The sequence below is a fragment of the Chanodichthys erythropterus genome, chromosome 11 (assembly GCF_024489055.1).
Source record: "Chanodichthys erythropterus isolate Z2021 chromosome 11, ASM2448905v1, whole genome shotgun sequence".
In the NCBI taxonomy this organism is placed as follows: Eukaryota; Metazoa; Chordata; class Actinopteri; order Cypriniformes; family Xenocyprididae; genus Chanodichthys; species Chanodichthys erythropterus.
Window position 1 is genome coordinate 37602156 of NC_090231.1, and position 16133 is coordinate 37618288.

The window sequence follows — 16133 nt, forward strand, 5'->3', positions numbered from 1 at the left end:
TTTAGTTAATTTGTGCTTTTTTTATTCCCCGCAGTGGCTCAGGAGATGAGTCTTTGAGTCTGAAAAAAAGTCAACAAAATTAAAATATAAAACCAAATATTTTTTTTTTGAGGTTATGTAATCTTGTTTAAACAGATTTTATAAAATTGGTATTGAAAAAGGTATCGTTTAGGTATCGGTATCGAAGTCAAGGTATCGGTATCGTCTCGGTATCGAAAATTTTTGAACGATACCCAGCCCTAATCACGAGACTGCTTTTCGCCTCAACGAGAAATCTCGTCACAATTTAATCTCGTCACACCCCTAATATTTATACATTTCTTTGATGCATAAAAAGTAAATATTTTGTAACATTATAATGTCTTTAATCTCACCTTTGATCAGTTTAATGCATCCTTGCTAAATAAAATTATTTTGTTTTATCTTATTGACCCAAAAGTTTTGAACAGTAGGCACCCTTGTCGCAGCAAGCAATTTCTGAGAAACACTGTTTCTCTAACACTTGACGGGTGCTCCATTAAATCTTCGTCCTCAGTTAGGAACCTGGGTGTGCTCTTTGATACCAATCTTTCATTTGAAAGTCATGTATTAGTATCTGTAAAACCGCCTTCTTCCATCTAAAAAATATATCTAAATTACGACATATGCTCTCAATGACAAATGCGGAACAGTTGGTTCATGCATTCATGACCTCAAGACTAGATTATTGTAACGCTCTACTGGGTGGTTGTTCTGCTTTTAAACAAACTACAGTTGGTCCAAAATGCGGCAGCTAGAGTTCTTACTAGAACCAGAAAGTATGACCATATTAGCCCAGTTCTGTCAACATTACATTGGCTCCCTATTAAACATCGTATAGATTTTAAAATCTTGCTACTTACTTATAAAGCTCTAAATGGTTTAGCTCCCCAGTACCTAGGTGAGCTCTTAATGCATTATAGTCCTTCACGTTTATTGCGATCTCAGAATTCAGGCCAGTTGATAATACCCAGAATATCAAAATCAACTGAAGGCGGCAGATCCTTTTGCTATTTAGCACCTAAACTCTGGAACAATCTTCCTAGCATTGTTCGGGAAGCAGACACACTCTGTCAGTTTAAATCTAGACTAAAAACACATCTCTTTGCTCTTGCATACACATAACACATTATCAATACATTAACATTTTTCAAATCCGTTAAAGGATTGTTACGCTGCAATAATTAGGTCGGCCGGAACCGAGAACATTTCCTATAACACTAGATATACCTGTACATCAGAATAAGAATGGCATCTCCGCTAATATCTGTCTCTCTGCTTATCCTGAGGTTTGCCGGGTGCTGGATCCAGGCCGTATCCAGATCAGATGGAGAACCTGCGTCTGGACCTGACTACAACGTAGCCCAGGAGACAATGGGCCTACAGACCCAGTTCTGGCTGCATCTATAATTCAGATTTTTAATCCCCGTATCCGCTTACATATATTTATATATAATCTATTTTTAATCTCTATAATAAAAATGTATAATTCAGATTTTGATCTCCATATCCATTTAATTATATTATATATATCTTCCAAGGGGTTTTTTCCCTCCTAGGACTTTTTTCCCAGTGCTAGCACGCTGGGTTTTTCTCCTAGGGGGCTTTTTCCACCCCTGGGAGTCAGCCGACATTGGCTTAATGCAGCACCATCTTGTATATGTTACATATTACCACGCTTGGTTGTACAGCTTATTTTTAACCACTTCCCTTTTTCTGTGCTTCTAATATGTAAAGCTGCTTTGAACAATTACCAATTGTAAAAGCGCTATATAAATAAATTTGACTTGACTTGACTGTTAAGGTTAAAGTTAACTTCACTTTTTACGCATATGCGAGGGTCAGCATAAAGTGCATGTGATGCAAATTTCATCATCAGAATAGTACGCACATACTGTATGCACACCACCTAATTTTTGTAAAGCAGAAATTATAGTTATTTTTTTTTATGTGTACGTTAGCACAGTCGAATGCATAGCCTTGGAAAGTATACTTCATTTGACTCGTACGCATACAGGCGTTCGACGCATGTGCAGTTTTGAGCAATCTCATGCCACGAGTTACAACCCATGCAAACATCTTTGTATTCTCTTATGCTAGAGTTGTACAAATGCAGGTACTTTCTAACATCTTCACACAATCTGTCATTATGTAGGACTATCTTGTGAATCGGTGCCCCCGGGGCACGGTTGCCACCTTATGGATAAACTAATTACTGTAAAAAGTGAAGTATACTTTGGCCTTAACTGCCCATAATTTACTCGCAGGTCACACATGCGCATTTAATTTTTTTTTTCAATCAATAGAACGTTCCACTGCAACACCAGCACACAGCAGCAGCCCTACGCTTCCGACATTTTGGGGTGAAAGCGACTTGGCAGTCCACTAGTTTCTATGGCAATATCAGCTGCTTTGTTTAAAAAAAAAAAAAGTACAATAAAGCTAAAATCCAATCTGAATGATGACAACACATAATAAAATACTATCACTAGTGATCATCAAATATTTTTAACAGTTTATTTTACGGACTTTGCGTTTAAGTCTTCCACTTTTTTCACAAAACCTTTGCTCTCTAGAAACCCAGTCAGTTTGGGTTAAAATTCTTTGAAGTTCAAGTATTAGCATTATAAACACTGAATTAATACCAACATATGAAATTAAATTAAGGACATGCATCAGAAAAATTGGTAATGTTGGACAATAAATATATAACAGAATATAACTGCTTGATAATAAACTGTTTTTGGAGTGTTGTCTTATATTAATGTCCATTAGGCAAGCGACTCTGTCCAAAAGTGGGAATTATGGGATAACAGACATGATGTGCATCATGTTCTATAAGGTCATCATGTTGGTAGTGTGATCCAGGGGATTAAAACGTATATATTTCAGACCTAGTGGAGTAATTTACTATTACTATTACTCCACTAGGTCCTTCCCCATCTCTAAAGTCTCTCCATTACTGGAAAGCTTTTCCAATATTTACACGTGTCCTAAAGCTCTTAACCCTTCTTGCAATTATATTCATCTCATCTTTTCCTCTTTGGCATTATCTCAGCCATCTCTCTTTCTGCAGTCTTTCTACAAATGTCCCGCTTACTCACTCTCTCTTTTCCATTTTTTCTTTGCGCACACAGAACAGACATCTAGCAAATATTGCGTGTTAATTTAAATTTTCAACAAGTTTCTAAGAAATCGCTTACTGCATCTTTTTGTTAAATCATAAATTAGAGCTAGGCACCATGTGAAATTCACAACGATGGGTAATGTAAACCTTCTGTTCAAACATTTCATGGATCTAAGCCACATAGTGCTGTGGAGCTACTTCAGCTCAGCACATTAGAAATCATCCTCCAGCTTACCAGCATGTATGGAAGCAGGTCAAAGAGGCTGCGGATCAGCTCCCGGACCACCCTAGTGCCGGACGCCCCCTTTTCCTGCAGGCTGTCAAGCTCAGGAGCCCCTCGTGGCTGGAGCAGGACCCTGAGGAGGCTGTGTCTGAGCAGAGCATTTTCAGGCAACCTCTGGGGCTCGCAGTACAGGTAACGAAGGAACGGTACCAGCATTTCCACATACACTGGCTCATCTCTGAAGAAAAACACACCATAAATACACTTGTAAGTGTTTACAAAATTAAATGTGTCATGTTATTACAGATTTTAGGCAGCATGAAGAACAACAGGTGAAAACAACAAGAGATTGCACATGGTCTACTTCACTGACACTCTATACGGCACTTGCTTGAGTTCTCTTGAATGAATCTCATTTCATACTTTCTTTAACATATTTATTTGAGTGTTTTTGCTTTTTCACAGAACAAATGGAACAACAACAATGAAAAAAATATGACAAAACAATAGAACATTTGAGGGACACATGTATACAAAGACAGGATATAATTAAAGGGGTCATGACATGTATTTTTTATTATTTTTATGTTCCTTGAGGTTCACATATAATGCAATTAAATGTTAATAAATGTTTTTTATTATAAAAAATTCTGACACTGTCTGAAATTATCCGTCTTAAGGGGCGGCTCCTTTAAGGCAACTGTTATGATTGACTACGTCACTGCATAGGAAACAATATAAACACCCTCTCGCTATTGCACGCAAGTTTGCGTTTTGAAAACATTATCCATATAAAACCTCATTTACGAAAACATAATGCTCCGAACAAACATATAGTCCTCTGAAGCGATCTGGGATGCCAAAGCGAGCTTTCTTTTCCTCTTCCATTTGTCTTGTTGTTGACAGACTCAAGTGCATGCAGTATGTCAGAAACTGAATGAGCATCTGTATACTGTATCCAGTGTAGACAGCATCAGTGATTATAATGGAAATTATATTTGTTTTTGATGTCAGTGTGGGCAAATGTCAGCTGTTAAGCGAATGAACGTCAGTGGGCAGGGCCTATTTGCAAATGCATTTGCCTGTGATGCATCAAAATCCCACGATATCCAAACGAACAGTTTTCAGAGCTTGATTAAACAAATGCTTTGTTTATAATGAGGAGGATGCTTTAAGTTCTAAAACTTGCAGGATGTTTTAATGGTACAAAGACCTCTTATTTATCAAAATATTATAAGGCAAATTTGATTTGTCATGTCAGGACCCCTTTAAGATGTTCTAAAATTTTCACCAGATTTGTCATTGTTAGCTGTTTTCATACTTGTCCGTAGCCAGCTGAAGAAAGTCATCAATTTCCTGGAGCAGAGCGGGCCAGCAGTCGGGGCGGTTTTCCAGCACTGTGATGTAGGGATGAGGAAAGCTCCTAAGATCAAACACATATTTAAACGTCAGAACGTTTAAAAGAAAAATCAACTTTTTTTTTTTACTTTTAATAAAGCAATACATACAAAATTCCTTCAAATTGTCCTCTATCTTTAACGCATCAGTCACCTTGTGCAGTTGTTTCTTGGATGTCTATGCTATGCTGGTGATTACTGTCTACCCTTAATGCTAACACACAAATAAAGGCCCTTATATTAACAAACACGCATGCTATATTATCCTAAGATTAATGAACTCATCCAATTTACTGATCATGTTGTTTGTGTGTGTTTGGCAATGGGTCAGGCAGGAACATAAAGTATTTTATTAAGTTACCTTGAAAATCGTCTACATGGTAAATAGTCTCTCAGCACTTGAATTTATGGTCTGGGTCACCTCCAGACAGATGTTAGGGCTGCACCAAAGCTCTCCTCTCCCTCCACAGACATCCAACAGTTCAAACATTTGCTCATCTATCTCTTGTTGTTCCCTGGCCAACTGATGCAGCCATCACATTATCAGGGTTCATCCATCAGGGGCGGTTTTCGGCAGACAGCCACAACATTAACTGCCAGACAAAGGCTGGCTGACACATTGACCTCCATCGCACTTATTTGAAATGAAAGTTTAGAGCAAGACTGCTTAACCAGAAGAGACATTTAAAACTTTAGCAGTAGAGGAGAATTTAGAGGTTTGAGCATGCAGAAGTTGGACTGAATATACAGAACTCATAGTGAATGAAATGCATTTTATTTTATTTTTTATGTTTACGGAGTTGTACGTTTGCACCCTTTAAAGTTTTGACTAAAAATAACAGCCATTTGTTCATAAATCCAAATAAACTGACTGGTCATATGACAATCATAACACACAACATACATATGACCAGTCATTGTAATTTGATTTACAAACAAACGGCTGTTATTATTAATCAAAATAGAATTTTGAATAAGTTTAAATTAGTCTAACAAATTACTCACTGAATCTGTCAGCATTTTTTGAATTGGAATCTGATTGATATACATTAGATTTTAGTAAAAAAAAAAGGGAAAAAAAGAAAGAAAGAAAGAAATTAATACTTTTATTCAGCAAGGATATAATAAATTCATCATAAATAAAGCGAGAGTAATGAAATTTATAATAATGTTACAAAAAATTATTTTGAATTTTATTGATCAAAGAATGCTGAAAAAAAAAAGTATCACGTTGTCCAAAAAATATTATGCAGCACAACTGTTCTCAACATTGATAATAATAATAGGCTTATTGAGAACCAAATCGACTTCTGAAGGATCATGTGACACTGAAGACTGGAAATTCAGCTTTGCCATCACAGGAATAAATTACATTTTAAAATTGAAATAGAAAACAGTTATTTTAAACTGTATTTCACAACATTGATGTTTTTACTGTACTTCTGATCAAATAAATTGATCAGAAGTATAAGAGACATATGTTCCAAAGTATCATAGTTTTGTTTAGTATGCAGTTAAGAAAGACTGTGCTCAAGACAGATAAATGAGATTAACAGTTTGAGCTTTTAATCTATGTCTTTTTTTCTGTGGAAAGAGTTGGTTTATTCTTCTACAATCGCAACACAACCCCACCCTAACCCTCTCTGCTTCTGTTGGATAACTACAGTAAGTGGCTTTGTGACCCCAGAGCAGATTGCAGAGGATCCACCGAGCAGACGGACACAATGAGCACCAGTGGGCATCTTCCATTAATCCTCAAGCCCACCCTCTGTGCCCACCCGTGCTAAAGGCCAAGCACCGATCCCAGGCCAGCACAGAGCCCTCGACCCATTCATCTTCTCACCAGGGAGAAACTCGACAGAGGAGAAGAAATACACGGTCATTTGATTCATTATTAAATAACTTATCATAAAAAGGTCCAGGCTTAATTCACTTAAATAACCAAACAAACAAAAAACATGCTTGATGAAAGTTGATATCGAGCTGTAAGGGCCATGACACACCAAGCCGAAGGTCGGCCGTCGGTGAGCGTCTGTTCGGATAGTTTTTGTGGTGTGTTCCACACGTCAGCTGTAGTCGGGTTCACGTTGTTGGCAGTTCGGCCGATTCAGCATGTTGAATCGGTGTTGGGACTGTCAGTGAGAGAGATCTGATTGGCTGTTTAGTTCAGTCATGTGCATGAGCATAAAAGTGGATTCTCAACAAATTCTCCGCCATGGTCTTGTCAGTCATATCACCTTACTCTTGTCACGTGATCAGTGAACTATGATTCCTGCTGCACTGTGTGTGACTCTACAGCAGAGTAGACGTTTACAATAGTTTACTATTAAAGAGACCGTTAAGCCAAGTTCAGACTGCATGATTTTCAAAGTAGTCGGGTCACTGTTCTTTTCACACTGCATGACTATCTTGGCCAGCATTCAGTCGCTGCTGTGTTCAAACTGCACGATGGATCGGCGATAGAAGGTTTCACCCTGCATGACTTTACAATAGGAAGAATCGCAGACAACTCTGTCTGGCACGCAAACTACGTTTCACAACCAAACACACGCGAGATGTGACAAGGAAACAACGCAATATCACGCGTGCAAGACTGGAGTTATTATTATTATTATTAAAAACGGTAGCCCGCAAGAAGCTTGCAATACGAATTGCCTGTGCGCTGATTTGCAGCGAAAACAAGAAAAAGAAAAGAAGAATATGGAGGAGGAAATGGTTGGGGAGACTGTGGATTGGGTGTTCTGCAACGAGAGTTGGAGGTAAATAAATAACTTTTCAATGTGCTGCTGTTGCGGATGGTGATATAGTGGTCTATAACTCCTCCCCGAACTCCCCGCTGCTCTGTATCTTGCTCTCTCATTGGCTGTCGGTCATCGCCGATGTAGTTTTCAGTCAGAACACTTTTCACACTGCAGGATTTTGAATCGCCGACAGGTCCAGATATTTAGCATGCCAAATATCTCACGGGTGTCGGCGACTCATCTGCGATTCTCTCAGATCGCGTCTTTGCTCATTCACACTGCGTGATTGCCACTCGCGTGAACGAGCACCGATTTGCCTGTGATTTCGGGCATTTTGTTTTTTGAGAAATCTTTGTTTTTATGAAGCATTATTTGCATGTTTTAAATCTTCTGGGCAAAGTAAAAAAAAAATATAATAATATAATAAATAAATAGCGACTTTCCTGGGTTTAGAACAAGTGGCAGCAGCTGTTGCTCTTGGACAAAGCACTCACCTAATTGAATATGGACAGGTGAACCTTGCTCCGTTGTCCCGCTGACTTGCCTGGATCTGCAGCAGCCTCCCAACCACTTTGATCAGCCCTTGAACATTCCTGCCCAAGCAAGAAACAAAACAGTCAACATCAGCAGATACTACCCAAGAAAAACCATGGACTCATAATCCATCTGTGAAGCCCATATCATTTGTGAAAACCAAATAAAGCTGCTCAATTTTGAAACAAACAATAATTGCAAATATGCAACCTAAACGAAGTAAGTCAAATTCAGTTTAACAAATGTATTCATTTTCATATAGCATAACATCTAATTATTGAAAGACAGAAGTAGAAGGGCTGTTCTTGAGTATGTGGTATGATGTACTACTGAATAATGTGCAGTGAAAGAGAGCACATATGCATGATCCAAACAGTAGTATGCAACATTGAGGGGATATAACCACAGTTACTTTGCATTTTAACCCAATATTGCATAAAAATCTTATATCCTGGCAATCTGAACAAATAACAAAGAATGTTAAAGTTACTTTTTGATATTATTTCCAGATTTTTTAACAAACTGGAAACAGAAGGTCAAGGCAAGAGCATTACTTTGTTGCATACAGTGTGTTCTGTTTGTATGACCAGTGTAAGAGGTCATTTGGGTCTTTAATTCATACTTTGCACAGTATACATACTACATGAAAAAAAAAAAAAACAGTACAAAAACTATGGTAGTATTCTATTCCGAATGTAGCCAATGACATATTGGGATGCAAGATACAAAGCTCCCTTTCCTTAACGAGAATACAGGGGGAGTGTTTCTCATACATTATAAATCATCTCTGCGTGACAACATGTGCTGTTTTCTTTCATCCCTCCTTCTCGACTCTCTCAAGTCTGACTGTACATTTCTCGGTTCCTATGGGTTTGATTACTGTATATTTTACCAGAAGGGAAAACATAACTCCACAGTGAAAGGAAATTAATCTTACCGGCTTTCATCTAGGCTCTTTCGTAAGCCTAGTATGCACTGCTCATAGCAAAGCCGTAACATGCCCAGTTTTCAGTGTTTCGATCAGCATATGTACCAAATATCTGCTTAATGCTGGACTTTTTGGTACAATGTGTATGCAAACTCGGATCTCACTGAAAATAAATGTGCTATTTAGCACTTGATGAGTTCCAAATATATCTACAAAATGTTGAAATTAGTGCTGTTAAATCGATTAATCACATCTTACAAAAAAAGTTTGTTTAAATTATATATATATATATATATATATATATATATATATATATATATATATATATATATATATATATATATATACACACATACATATACATATATATTATATATATTATATATATACGGCTATGGAAAAAATTAAGAGACCACTCCAAGTTCAGAAATCAATGTTAAGTGGTCTCTTAATTTTTTCCATAGCTGTATATTTAGTACTGTCCTGAGTAAGATATTTTACATAAAAGATGTTATAGTCGACATAGAAAAAAAAAATATAGCTGAATTTATTAAAATGGCCCGTTCAAAAGTTCTTAAAGGGTTAGTTCACCCAAAAATTTAAATTATGTCATTAATGACTCACCCTCATGTCGTTCCAAACCCGTAAGACCTCTGTTCATCTTCGGAACACAGTTTAAGATATTTCAGATTTAGTCCGAGAGCTTTCTGTCCCTCCATTGAAAGTGTATGTGCAGTATACTGTCCATGTCCAGAAACGCAATAAAAACATCATCAAAGTAGTCCATGTGACATCAGTAGGTTAGTTAGAAGTTTTTGTAGCATCTAAAATACATTTTGGTCCAAAAATAACAAAAACTACGACTTTATTCAGCATTGTCTTCTCTTCCGGAATCCTTTCCATTTAATTTATTCCACTGAATCCTTTCATCTGTCGGCGTTGGTAATGCACTTTTACGTAATGTTTTTGGCAATTAGGACATCCGCGACATGCACACTTACACACCAAGTTAAAAAATATAGCAATACCAAAATACAAACAATGTAGAATATAGCTTGAATACAGCGTGCGTCTCCCTCAGACTGTAAACGAAGCTCGGGCGGCTCGTAAGCAGCGTCTTACTTATTTTTGGACCAAAATGTATTTTCGATGCTTCAAAAACTTCGAACTAACACACTGATGTCACATGCACCACTTTGATGATGTTTTTATTACCTTTCTGGACATGGACAGTATACCACACATACATTTTCAATGGAGGGACAGAAAGCTCTCGGACTAAATCTAAAATATCTTCATTTGTGTTCCGAAGATGAACGGAGGTCTTACGGGTTTGGAACGACATGAGGGTGAGTCATTAATGACATAATTTTCATTTTTGGGTGAACTAACCCTTTAATACTGTGTGTGGTTACCTGGATGATCTACTACTGTTTTTTTTTTTTTTTTTTTTCTGTGATGGTTGTTCATGAGTCCCTTGTTTGTTCTATGCAGTTAAACTACCCAATGTTCTTCAGAAAAAAATTCTACAGGTCCTACAGATTCTTCAGTTTCCCTTTCCAGCAGTGAATGTATGATTTTGAGATCCATCTATTCACACTGAGGACAATTGGGGGACTCAAACAAACTATTAAAAAAGGTTCAAAGATTCACTGATGCTCCAGAAGGAAACACGATGCATTAAGAGTCAGGGGGTTGTATTGATTTGTTGTATTGATGCCCAATATCATAAAGTTAAAAAAGACCATAAAAACCATAAACATGGCATTAACAGCACAAAGAAAGTTTACATACTTTAATAAATAAATAAATAAGTAAATAAAGTAAGCAAGCAAGTAATAAGTAGATATAAAGTACATAAGTAAATAAATAAGAGTAAATAAAACACTCTCTCATTTTTCATGTGATTAACTTTAAAGAAACAGTTTACCCAAAAATGAAAATTCTGTCATTATTTACTCATCCTCATGTTGTTATTTTTTTCTGTGGAAAACAAAAGAAGTTATTTTAATCATTACACAACCTCAGCCATACTGCAGCATTTCATAGTGATGAATTGCTGCCAATCTTCAAATAGCACCAAAAAAGAAGCACAAAAGTTGTCCATAAGACATATAGTGCATGGCTTCAGAAGACTTGGAATCCTGTATAGTCATATTGACTATTTTTATGCTGCTTTATGGTGTGTTTTTCTTGACAGTCTCTGGTCACTATGAACTGCTGTCGTAAGGCATAGCGATTTATCAAAAATATCTGCTTCTGTGTTCCACTGAAGAAAAACAGCATACAGGTTTGGAATGACATGGGGGTGGGTAAATAATGACAGAATGTTTATTTTTGGGTGAACTATTCCTTTAAAATTCAGGGATGTATGATGAAAGGGTACATTGTGTGGGTAGCTGCTCCATGTGATGGTGATGACAGCAGCAGCCGTGAGGGTGTGCAGTGTGTGTGTGTGTGTGTGTGTGTGTGTGTGTGTGTGTGTGTTGGAGACACATGAGCTGACTGATGGAGTAGGCTGCATTTTTTCTGAATATGCAGATGTGCACCCTCAGTCTGCTGCTTATCTTCATCCAAGAGTCCAACCAAAGGAAAAAGGAAGCATGTGGGCAGATAACTGAGGTAATCCTCTAAAAACGCAATACACTAACCACATTACAGCAGCAATAAGATCATCTGTTTGTTTGTGCTTTAGGGTTACAGTTAAATTTAGCATGATTTAAAAGCATCAGATGGATGTGGTCTGTTAGATAAAAACGTTATAATTAATCAATTAATAAGCCAATCTAAAAAAAAAAAAAAAAACACTTATTCCTAGAGCCATTTGATTGACTCAGCAGGTAAAGTAATCATTTATGTTTCTCATAAATTGTCTTTGGCTGCATTGTAATGATTTCCTAATTTGGAATATGATAAAGATTGCATAGGTGGATGTGTTCGGGGAATTTGGCTGTTAAAATTATAACATTTAACACCACTCAAATGAACGAGAAAATGACCCAAACATCCCATCACTAAATCAATCACTCAATCTATCTATCTATCTATGTATCTATCTATGTATCTATCTATCTATGTATCTATCTACACATCTATCTATCTATCTATCTTACATGTAAATCAGATTCCAAAAATTATTTATAATTCATTGATTCTCCCTACTACTATTTATCCGTTAAATTTTCCTTTCTATAAAAGTCTACTGCTTATATATGTTCAGAAGATCTTCCCGACTTGTGGAATTGCACACACAGTCCAGCAACTAGTCATGTGACTATCACTGGATTTACAGAATCCATTTCACTTTTAAGTGTTTTCTCAGCATCTAATCAGTTCCTGATGAAGACATTAAGTCATTCAACCATGTATTACTGTCCCTGGAAGGCTTTTGTCTTTCAAACACATTAAAATATACAAATTCATGTCACTTCATATTTACATGCAATGCAGGGATTGCCCAATTTTTTTGTCAGCTGAACCAGAATCCTAGACACGGGTGTCACCTGACGGGTGAACCGCTAATATTTGATTTAATGGGTGGAATAATATTTACATTGTCTTTTGCAGTGCAGCTATGGGTCAGGAATCAATAGGCACAAGTTTAAAACAATTATGTACAACATTATTTTCAGGATTCTTTGATGAATAGAAAGTTCAAAGAAATATCTGAAATAGAAAGCTTTTGTAACATTATACACTACCATCCAAAGGTTTGGGGCCAGTAAGAATTTTTTTTTTTTTTTTTATAAATTAATAGTTTTATTCAGCAAGGATGCATTAAATTAATCAAAGGTAACCACAAAAGCCATTCATAATGTTTCTATTGAACTTTCTATTCATCAAAGAATCCTGAAAAAAAAAATTGTACACAGCTGTTTTCAACATTAATAATAATACATTTTTTTGAGCAGCAAATCAGCATATTCGAATGATTTCTGAAGGATCATGTGATACTGAAGACTGGAGTAATGATGCTGAAAATTCACCTATGCCATCACTGGAATAAATTACATTAATAATTTCATTAATATTTAAAATAAATACATTAATATACTGTATATTCAAATAGAAATTGTCATAATATTTCATAATGTTACTTGGTGAGTATACTTGGTGCGTATACTTAGTGAGTAGACTTGGTGAGTATACAAGACTTCTTCCAAAAACATTTTAAAAATCGTACCGACACCAAACTTCTGAATGGTAGTGTACTGTATGTTAACACAGAAAAGAAACACAGAAAAAGCTTCTTTTCTCATTTGAAAATTTCTTGAGGTCTTGACTACAACGGTTATTTTTTAAAATGCTCTTCTGTGGTAATTTGCATCACATCTACAAAACCAATGGTGTCGACAATTTGCCCACCTCCATGTGATCAACACAATAATCCCCTACCATTAAGCACTTTTAGGATTGTAAATACATAGTTGTCAGTGTGATGTTGGAAACACCTCATGGTAATAGCAAAATTACAGAGTTTTCAAGAGCTTGAATTCATAAACACTTTAAAACAGTAAAACCAAAAATACGCTAATTTCTCAGCATGATAACTATAATTTTCACACCTGTGCTGTTCTTGTTTTAGTAAATAAATTAATCAAAGATTTTTGTTTCCACATTTCCACACTGGTTTTCAGCGTGAATTCCGCGAAAAACACACAAAACACATCCAAAACGGGAAGGAGCTTTGTGATTGACTGTAAAAATAGCTTTGACACAACACCTGAGCTATATATTTAAAGACTGCCGAAAGCTACAGAAAAAAGAAGCAAATGAATCACTGCAATTCACAGAAACAGCTGGACTACAGCTGTTTCCAACATGGATTTGAGTTATCATTTTGTGTCAAATTGTTGGATTTTGAGGTAAAATCATACCGTATATATTGTATTGTTATATATTGTGTTGACAACTCATCAATTAAATATTTTCCATTTTATATTCTGCATAATTGGGTGTTTTTAAATAAACACTGACAAAAACTATAAAATTTTTAGAGCCTGACAATATATATAACATTGATATAAGTGATTACTCGCATTTAAACCTACCTATATTGTAGTTATATAAAATATTCACAGGCAGATTTGCTTTATGTGTTTCCCCGGCGTTGAAATCAGGCACATATAAATGTCAGGAAACACGACTCCTAGCTGCATGTCAATATCCATGGATTAGGTTTATTTGACAAGTTGTAAGGAACACATTCAATTCCAACCTTTAGTGTAATTCGTTAGTTTTACTCGCGTTTTCGCCGTTTCCCCTGTAAAATCCAGTCATACAGCAGGTTCTCTTACCACTCAGTCCATCTGAGGGAGCGCGTTCCAGCGGAAAGTGACGTCAATGCATACCCTCTTAACTACCTTACTAACTATTAATAAGCCGTAATTAGGAGTTTATTGAGGCAACAATCGTAGTTAATAGTTAGTTAATAAAGAGAATTGGACACTAATCTAGTGTCCCAGTGTGACCCAGATCTCTAACCTATAAATGTACTGTTTGAATGTATAGAGCTACAGCATCAAAAGCCTATAAATGCATTATAAAATTATAATTTTATAAAAAAAAAAAAAATTATACAACTTATAGTTCTCTTTGCTTACTGAACTGGGTGAGGAGAGAGTATTTTAACATCGAAATTACTCATGACTTTTAACCTGATGTTCTGATGTGTAACTGGTCTCTGTTTAAACGTAAAAAACTCTTTCAAAGACTAATTCCAGAGTTAAGAGAAGGGGAGAGGTTAGTGCCTGAGGATGAAGATCCCCTCAGGGCTTGACAGGCTGGGAAGGGTGAATCATTTACAAATGCAGAAAAACAGATTGTTTCAAAGCAGCTTTACAGTGATAATAGGAAAATTAATGGACAGAGATTGTTTTGGCTTTACAGCAGCTCTAGGAAAAAGTTCTTATTTAGCTAATCCTTGTGATCGGATTGACGAAAACACTTCTTAATGTGTCAAAGGCCCTGTTTACACCTAGTATGAAGATGTGTTTGGTCGATCGGATCTCAAGTAGATGGGCGAGACACATTCCAGTTTACACCCGGTGGTTTAATCCGTCTCTTTTGTCCACTTTCAACCACTTCTGTCCTGATTTCTTTGAGGAGAGTGTCTATGGCCAGGTAAATGTATGAGCACTTTCAAATCTTAAGATCTAATGGATGAAATAAACTCACGCAATTTACATATGAACATGAAAGGAGACGACAAAAAAACATACGGGGAGCAGAAGTTTTCTTTTTTTGCTCTGATAGCCATAAGACCACGCCGAACGCTGTGAGTGTGTGTTAGAAATCAGGAATGGTGAGAGAACATTGCGCTTGGTAGGTTTTTCATCTTCAAATCAAACTTAGATCTCCGGCCGACAAATTTAAATCCCGTCTGGCTAGTGCACTTCCTATAATGACTACGCATTAGGTCAGTAGATGGAGAGAAGGTGGTCTTTTGTTGTTGTTCAGACACATTCGACCACATTAGTGTTTACATTATGAAAGCAATTCGGTTTGCAATGTGCGAAAGCAATGTGTTTTCAACTACCTCTGGAAGTGGTAAAAGTGGACAAACTCAAAACGTTTTAGAACGCATTTACACCTGTTTTTAGTGCAGTCCATTTGTGATACGATCGATGAAAACGCTTCTTAATACCAGGTGTAAACAGGGCCGAAGAAACTGCATCAAGACAGTATATCAGCCCATGAAGTTCACATGGAGCTTTTTTAAATTGTGGATGACAATCTGCATTAGTTTGTGAGAGTAAGACGCATGTCTAACAGCAGTGGACATTTGCATACCGTGCCGAGGGCAGGAGGTTTAGGGTGGTGTTGAGCACATATGGCAGATCTGCATGCCCCTGTTCCACGAGTAGCACCAAAGCATTACAGCAAGCCGAGCGGACGACAGTACTATCACTGCTGCACTGCTCCCACAGAGACTCCAGCGCTTGCCCCTGTTGGTATGGAAAACAAGATCAACATGCAAACCATTCTTCACAATCATAAAATATAAGAGAGAATGCTAGAAGGCACATATTTCCTTTAAATGGGCCATTTCATGACAAAGATGTCTAATAGTGAAAATTATTGCTTTTATCAGCTGATAGCAATTATTGACCGATACATCGGTGCAAAACTACTATAATTTTCCAAACTCAAAACTTTTTACGTG

General features: G+C 36.7%; 1 protein-coding gene across 2 annotated transcripts in view; it reads right to left on the reverse strand.

Annotated features, from left to right (window-relative positions):
• The window catches only part of focad (focadhesin), an 82843-nt gene that overhangs the window by 59221 nt on the left and 7489 nt on the right, over positions 1–16133 (reverse strand). For both annotated transcript variants that reach the window (XM_067399689.1, XM_067399691.1), the window contains exons 4-7: positions 15761–15915; positions 8001–8099; positions 4690–4791; positions 3381–3606 (exon numbers count right to left, since the gene is read on the reverse strand). In XM_067399689.1, coding sequence (XP_067255790.1) covers positions 3381–3606; positions 4690–4791; positions 8001–8099; positions 15761–15915 — 582 coding nt within the window. The remainder of the gene's footprint in view (positions 1–3380; positions 3607–4689; positions 4792–8000; positions 8100–15760; positions 15916–16133) is intronic.